Source organism: Epinephelus lanceolatus, chromosome 11, assembly GCF_041903045.1.
Source record: "Epinephelus lanceolatus isolate andai-2023 chromosome 11, ASM4190304v1, whole genome shotgun sequence".
NCBI lineage: Eukaryota > Metazoa > Chordata > Actinopteri > Perciformes > Serranidae > Epinephelus > Epinephelus lanceolatus.
In genome coordinates this window covers 11,102,158-11,110,518 of record NC_135744.1, presented here as the reverse complement: position 1 = coordinate 11,110,518, position 8,361 = coordinate 11,102,158, and the positions used below count along the sequence as shown (strand labels likewise).

The following is an 8,361-nucleotide window of genomic DNA, read 5'->3' as shown; positions in this document are numbered from 1 at the left end:
ATTGAGATACTACTAATTCCCATTCAGTTGGTAATCAGAATAGTACTCAAACTTACTTTATTTTTTATGATAAATTATGTATATGTTGCACATGCATACACAAGACACATGTCAGTGATTTTTAAATTGGGAGCCAGCAGCTTTGCATAGACTCCCAGCAAGACGGTTCTGGATTTGACTGAGCACTTTCATGTACATGCTCCACTCAGGTGTTCAGGTGTACTTGAAACTCTAAACTGAATGTGTCTGCCAGTGTTTAAGCGCTACAACAGGTCTGCCATGGTTTCTCTGTCTTTGGCTTCGTGTATGCTCCCCCATGACCCTGAATATGAACAAGTGAGAGAAACAAAAAATCCAAAAATGGAGGAAATTACATCTTGTCATGTTTATTTAAGTGTAAGGCAGTGTTCTACTCTGACAAAACAGTAACAGATTTTCAAGAGGACTCTCCTAATGTAACATCGGTGTAACTTAATAAAAAAAATCCAAAATGTAAAAAAAAATAATAATAACATTGCCAATTTGTAGTAACCATTCTGAATACAACATTACAGTGTACAAATAGCTGAGAATATAAATACAAATTCTTTGACATTTGTTCAATATTACACTATAAAAAACTACATCATCTGACATTTAAACCTCAGACTGATTGAACATTTAATGCACAGTAAAATGATACAAGGTGAAAATACCAGTTTATTTTTTTGACATATTTCAAAAATCCAAACAAAATCAAACCACGTTTTCATTCCTCAAGCTTACAGTGATGAAATGATGAAGTGCACCATTTCATTATTGATTTTAAAATTCACAGGTGGTCAAAGTGTTGGAAAATGAAAATAAAAACAGTAACAGCATAACAAGGCCCAATTGGCTCTCAGGTCAGAGGCAAACAAAGCAAATGTGAGACTAGTAGGTACGACTATTTTTTTTTCCTCAATTCGTTTTCCTCTGCTGTTTTTATATATTTTTGCTCTGGCTGTTTCTTTAACATCTTATGTAAAGCACTTTCATACACAGGGTAACTGCATGTGAGATGAGCTATAGCTATGCCTTGCAAAGCTATCTACAGTATGTAAATGAAAGCTGAATGGCAGCTAAAGATATGATGCAAAAACTATTAGACCATTTGTACATTTCCTATACATGCTTATCCGTTCTAGGTTGAGGGGAAGAAGAGATGGTTAGATGATTTGAGATTACCCTTAATACAATAACATCTTGATGTGTTTCAAATAAACCCTGTGAAGGTATCAAGAGGCATCTTTTATACTGTGGACTGAGCTATTTCTCTCTGTGAACTGAGATATTCTCTCATTGTCTCCTAACCCCAATCTGTCCTAACATGAAGCTTACTGTAGTAAAGAGAGGCTGTGAGAAAGCAGTAAACACAAACATGAGCCGGCACTTAAAGCATACATGTGTTTTGGGGCAATTGGCAAAGTAAGCAAGACTTGGCTAGCCCTGTTTGGCTGAGCTATGGAAACAAGGCTTATAAATACCCATGAAAAAAAGTGTGACATTACCACTGAGACCTGGACACTGAGGCTACATCTGGGTAGAAACATTCTAGTAAAATTCAATAGCTTAATGAGATGAATCTGTAAGTGTTGTCAATGCAAATTAAACAATTACTTGCTTAAACACGTTCAATACACTGACATGTATGTAGCCTGTGTGAAATAAGCAGCTGTTACTGTGCAAATGCAGAAAATCCCTTTTGACTTCCCCATGAGATGCCATGTAATTGACACAGCATGATGGCACAGCCTCCACATTTCAGAATAATTTCAAATTTCATCTCATGTCCTGTTCCTCACAGTGTATAACATTTCAAATGAATCCATTGTGCTAGTAAAAATTAAGCAACAATTACTCCCTTAGATGTAACATAAAAGCACTCATTAGCACATATACATGTGATCCTAACACCGAGAGCCTTTCAGTCAAAAGTTGCCTTGGGGAGTTTGTTACAGGTCACATCCCTGATCGGTCTCGTTTCACTGAGAACGGCCATTTCATCTTTAGACAGAGCTGCATTCACAGGACTCCCTGTATGGGATATTCCTTCCCTGCTAGCCACTGGTCTGCTTTTACCACACTGATTATAGGACTGCAAATTAGTGGCAGCCTTACAGAAGACATCCTCGTCAACATCATCTGATTCATCATCCATCGTTCCAGAATAAACAAAGGTGCTATGAGGTAAACAAGAATCTGACTGCAGAGGAAGGTGACACTGCCTGTTGTACAGCTCCGTGTTCTGTGAAATTAAATCACAAGACACTCTGTCTGACACCTTAGAGCAAAGATGCTGCAATTTGCTGTTGGGACAATCACCGCTGGATGAACTAGAGAATATTTTGTGTTTTACTTGGGTTTGACTGAGACTCTGTACTTTCTCAGTGATTTCCCCATCCGTCAGAGGAAGGCTTAAAGCCATTTCTGACCTTGTTTGCCATGATAAGGCCATAATGCTGCTACTGTCTCTAACCTCCGATGCAGACACGAGTACATTCTTTTTGTAATATGGTGAGGAATCTCTTTCAGAGTCCCTTTCACTTTGAGGACAAGAAACGATAGCAGCTCTGTTCTCTCTGTATGTATCGGGCATATTTAACTCAAGGCTTTCTGTGTCCAGAGACCTACTTCTCCTGTCTAGAGACAACGGATTAGGCATGGACTGACTGACTCTTGTAAGGCCTAGGTGCCGTGGGAGACTAGCAATTGCCCATGTATTACTGATCAGGTTCTGTTCATACAGCTCTAACATTTGATAGTCACATTCAGCAAACGCATCTTTTTGTAGGTAGCTTTCTTCAAATTCCTGATAGGGTGATGAGATGTCCTCCTCCAGTTCCATTTGAATCTGCTCGTCGTATTCACCCTCATTATGCATATCCACTACATCAAACGTGACTATGGTAGGCAAGGCCTGCATATTTGGAGTGAAGGCAGAGTTTGTCTCCAAATCATCCACATTGTTGTGCAAGTTACTCAGCATCTGAGAGTTTTTTGTGTAGTCCACAAGTGCTTGAGAGAAACACACAGTTTGCCCATCATCCAAGTCATTGTTATCGTCTGGAGACTGGGAATTGATATTTTTGTAGGGTAACGCCACAGGCTTGTTTTCCTCAAGATGCTGCTCTTTGGGCTCACAAAATGTTTCAAAATCTGGATCGGACGTGCTTCCGAACGATACGCTGCTGTGCCTTTTCTCACAATCAGCATTTATGGATTTTGTTCTTTTTTCTGTGGAAGCAGGCAAATTTCCCCTTTCATCAAATACATCTGGTTCTATATTATTCTTGTTGACTGATGCTTGTTGTTTTGAATTTAAATTACAGTTTTTATTCATGCCGATTTCCTGCTGACCAACCATATTCTGGGCCAGCTCCGAGGCTTTACTGCATGTGCTCGGCATCTCTAGGAAGTCGGGAACTTCATACAGTTCAGGGCTTATTTGCAATCGATTCATGTCTGGAGCAAAGGCGGAATCTGTCCCATCAACTGGCTTGCCTAAATACTCGCACTGTTTTGATCCAGGCAGTGTTGATTTGTTTTCATAATGTGGGCTGATGAGACTCTCATCAGGTGCAAAAAGTTCATAGAGGGCATCACCACTGTAGCTGTCCCTGGGTAATCTCTCTGCCCTCAGTCTGTCTGTTTTTTCTTGTCCGTCATCTGGCCCTGGGGTAGTTGAATCATAGTAGCCCTCATCACTGTTTGGAACTGATTCTTGATGCTCACTTTGAGGAGTCAGCACGTCAGCAATTGAGGAAGCATCCATGCCACTGGCTTGTTGTGCACTGTTACTGTTAAGTAAGTCCATATTGTGAGAACTTGTCAGGTCAGCAGTCATATCTGTGTGTTCTTGGTTGCATGTGCAGCATATTTCCTCTGACGCATTATTTCCCCAGAAGTCATGAAGACACTCTTCATCCAGATCTTCTGGTGAGGCCATTTCCTCACCGCCACCCTGATAAGTAAGAAAACAAGAGGCCCTCTTTCCCCCATTTCTGCTCCTCTCTCCAGAAACTGTGCTCTCTGTGATGCTGTCATCCTCTTGATCTGCAATAATGTCCCCACAGCCAGTGAGTGAATCAAAGCTCTTTAATGACGCAACATCTCCATAAATCAGGTTTAGCTGATCGGATGAGCCAGCAGGTGTTTCAGACTTCAATATGGGCTCAGACATCATCTGAAGTGTCAGACAAGGCTCGCTGTGTCCTCTTGAACTCTCCTTCAGTTCACCGGAAACCACAGCCATCAAATTCATTTCCTCCATCCTATCATCAAGCTCAGATTTTGGGCTGTCTTGCTCCACACTCTTCTCTGATGGCATCTCATCGGCATCAATACATTCAGGACTGATGGATACATCACATATAACATCTGCAAAATCAGGCACATCAGGTTCAGATCCCAGGCACTCTGTGACATACTGCTTGGTGTTGTCCCGGACAACAGGCACCTCTTTCTTGCAGCGTGGAGAGGACATTGCAATCATTTCAGTTTTATCCAGTCCAACATTTCTATGGTTTCTGTGATACCTAAGACTTTGAAAAAGACCCCTCAAACCCCTTTTCTGCCGGGTAAGAGTCAGTGATTTCTGGTCAGCAGTGGGGTGACTACATTCATTGTGACAGCAACTGTGAAGCTCTCCAGCAGAGTCCATCTGGCTGTGGTACTCAAAATCTCCAGCAGAGGTGTACCCACATCTCAGATTGTCATCATGACTAACCTTACTTAGCCCATCATGTGTTCTGCTTTTGTTGAGTCCTTTCTTAGAAGACCACTTGTTCTGATTTTTACTCCTTCCTCCAAAAAAACTTGGTAAAATACAGATACCTTTACGAACTCCAAAAAATGTCAGGGCAGTCCTCCTGAATTTTCCGGATTTCTGGGATTTCACGGCAGCATTCCTCGTATCTGGCTGAGGCTCTTCCGTGATGTCATCAGGGCCACATCGGGAAAGCTGTGCAGAGGCTGAAGCCGAATTCTTAGTGTCACTTGGTAGCTCGTCTACCTTACAAGAAGCCATGGCTGCCACGTTTACAAAAGTAGTCCAACGGAAGGCATAGTAGCTGAATGTTCTAAATCAGCTGATTGGATCGCTGCAGTGACTTTGTCCTCCATCTGATATGAGACCTGTACTGAGAAAGTTGAGACCAAAATCATGATCGATTAAAATTTAACATCTGTCACACTGATATGAAGCATTCACAATTAAGACTTTGAACAGTATTTCACATCATATTTTCACCTGAAGTGAATAAAACCCCTGATTTTCCTGTAGAGCTGCACAACATGCAAAAAATATCAGATTGCGATTATTTTGACAGATATTGTTTTATTAGTCACAATTTTATTGGGAATGGTGATTTTTGCATTTCATGAAATACGACAATGTGATTTTTGCTGGGTTATGTACCAATTGAGTATGTTCCCTTACACTTAAAATATGATTTGTAGACCAGGGCATCTCCACTGCACCACAATGCTTCATATATAATGATATGTTGAGACACATTTTACCTTTAACACAAAAGTTGCAGCTCTTGCGATTTGGATATTGCATTTGGCCATACTGTGATTTTGATACTGTTTCAATTAATTGTGGAGCCCTACTTTCCTGACTGCACACATTTTTTTATGCCTCTGTGTTTTTTTTCACTTGCATGTAACCTGCCCTGGTGTCTATCCGCTGTGGCCGCTGTGTGTGGTTTTTTTTTATGTATTTCTTTGTTATTTTGCTGCATTATTCTTTGACATTGGCTGTTGCTGAATTAGATCCAAGTAAGCACAATCTCTATTAAGATATGTGAGCCCTTCTTTTGTCAACAAAAGCCATATAAATAAACGCAAGAACATTTGTGCAATATCAATTGTCATGCCACTTTGGCCAGGACTCTGGTTAATAGGTAAAACAAAAATTAAAAACTGTGCCCTATCTGCAAAACTACAGAGCAGTGAAATGAGCTTAGAGGAATACTTCATCCATAAAATGATGATTTGTTAATCAATTAGTCCTACCATGTAACCTTGAATTTGTGAAGAAAACTTTTTCTTGCATGTCTTCATAGAAATGGTAACCAAATTGATTGAGGACCACTTTTAACATCAACAAAACTTTATCAAAACATCTGCTTTCAAACTCTCACACAACCGGTGCAGTATAATAGTCTCATTTATCTAGTCGTATGCTCAGTTCTTCACAAACGCATGCATTTTCACAAAAACCTTACTATCTAAAACTGAACTGAAATTGTAAACTGAAAGTATGTTCTTTGCAAAGCCAAACTACAATACTAAGGATTTTAGTGAAAATGCATGTGTTCCCAATCAATCAATAAATCAATACCTTAGCTATTCTCCATGGAGGCATGCAAAATCTAGGCAACACTGCATTAATAAGTGATTTACAAATGGTCATTTTTTTTGTGGGTGAAGTGATACTTTAAATTCCTTTACATCATCAATCTAACGCATATAGGCCTAAGCAATTTAGTGCATTGTTTTGATTGGGGTTTTTTGTCATTTAGTTTTGATTTTTCATCTTTGCATATACATAATACTCAATCTATTATCTTTGTGTGGAACATTTGTGAGCTTTTATATATATTTCTGCAAGTACGTTACCTATATATTGATTTGTGTGAGAATAAAACTAAAATAAACCAATAAAGTCAACATTACAGTCATACACATCTAAACTAACGTGCACGCCAGAGATGATAGAGACAGACTTAAGTAAAGCTATCCATTGCATTTCTGCAACAACTTAAGTGACTGATTTAATGTTAGACATAAAGTTAAACTCGTGATACTGTAACTTCTAATTTAATGTGAAAGCCCAGGTGATAACGCAACAGGCTACAGATGTTCAGGTCGCTCTGCCACCACCATTCAGACCAGCGGTGGAAGGTGGATCAAAGAAAAGTCAAATATGTACTTAAAATATTTGCCTTAGCATATAAATAATAGACACTTAAACTAACGTTGACCTCAGCCCAGCTAACAGAGCTGGTGTGAGACGGCAGTTTACATGTGCAGCCAAACTAAACGCCACATTAGCACACTGTGCCGATGGAGCTAACAGAGTCGTAGGTAAACAAACTTACCAGCTAAAGCCCAAATGTTGCAGCACGGAGCTGGTGTTGGTTTGTCGACCAGGAGACGAAGTCACCTCTCAGAGCATGGTGTCTGCTAAAGCTAACTTTAACTTTGAGTCACTGCATTTAGCGTGTGGTCGCCTCGGGCCCCGGAGTAGCTTTCACCAGACACGGTTTCATTTGTTCCCAGCCACCGTTAGCTAGCTGGGGTGCTTGCTAACAACGTTAACCCCACTCACCAGTGTTTGTCCTGCAGTTAGTGGCTGCACTGTGAGTCGGACACTTGCTAACGGTTTGTAACGTTAAATCTCACCGCAGCAACACAGTCTGGTGTAAACATGCACACCGACTACACAGGTGTTACATTAATGTGTGTAGTTTAGCCACGCATGCTGATTTTCACTGGGATGTTCACAAAAAGCCAGCGTTTAGATGCTGGATGATGATGACTTCCTCTCCCGACTTCTCAGGTAATTACCCAAATCTCCTTTCGTGACTCTCCTCTCGGCGCACGCTTGTGACGCAACACGTGTGTAACGTGTGCTTTATAACATGATAATAACAATTCACTCCTGTTATTCTAATCACTCAGAGGAAACTGAATTGGTGGGTACAAAGAGATTTGACCTTGAAAGGTAGAGTATTTTTTTATTTAAGGCTGAATGAATTTCTCAGCTCAAATATGCAGCTCTTTGTTTACATGTTGACAATAAAATCAGTGAAGCTGTTGACAAGATGCTCTTTAACTTCATCTGGAAAAGTTTAGCCTATCAAATTATATTTGTTACTGTGTTGTGATGAATAATTATGAATTTGGGTGCTTAATTTCCTGGATTTTAGCACCCCAAATAATACCTTTATAATTACCTGGGCTAAGCATTTCTTTAAAAAAAAAATCTGTAATTTCATTTCCTATTACATTTTCTTTGACTTTGGTGGCCTGAGACTTATATTAAGTTGAAATTATAATGTAGACAGACTCCCTGTGAATTTGTGTGTCTGTAAATCTGTATTCCATACACAAGTCCCTTTGGCTTGGTCTCTAATATATAAGCACAACTTCTCATTATACAGTTGTCTTATTTGGAATAATAGGGACATCTTGCTTACAACCAAAATCACTTTCTTTTTTTGATATGGTTTTAGAATCAGAGTCTGCTGGGGAGTCAATTACTCAAGTGCAGCGCGCTATTGTTCCATTCATCCATCCATTTTCGTAATCTTGGGGGTTGCAGGGGGGCTG

General features: G+C 39.9%; 1 protein-coding gene across 2 annotated transcripts; it reads right to left on the bottom strand.

Annotated features, from left to right (window-relative positions):
* Window positions 1-366: 366 nt before the first annotated feature.
* Window positions 367-7,600, bottom strand: LOC117247164 (APC membrane recruitment protein 1-like). 2 transcript variants are annotated; one of them, XM_033611472.2, is made up of 2 exons: window positions 7,128-7,600; window positions 367-5,159 (listed from the first exon to the last, which is right to left on the bottom strand). In XM_033611472.2, exon 2 carries the CDS (start codon window positions 5,045-5,047, stop codon window positions 1,946-1,948), a length of 3,102 nt encoding a protein of 1,033 aa, XP_033467363.1. In that variant the 5' UTR covers window positions 5,048-5,159; window positions 7,128-7,600; the 3' UTR covers window positions 367-1,945. The 2 variants fall into 2 exon arrangements, with proteins under 2 accessions (XP_033467363.1, XP_033467372.1); XM_033611481.2 differs by having other exon boundaries at window positions 367-5,154.
* Window positions 7,601-8,361: the final 761 nt, after the last annotated feature.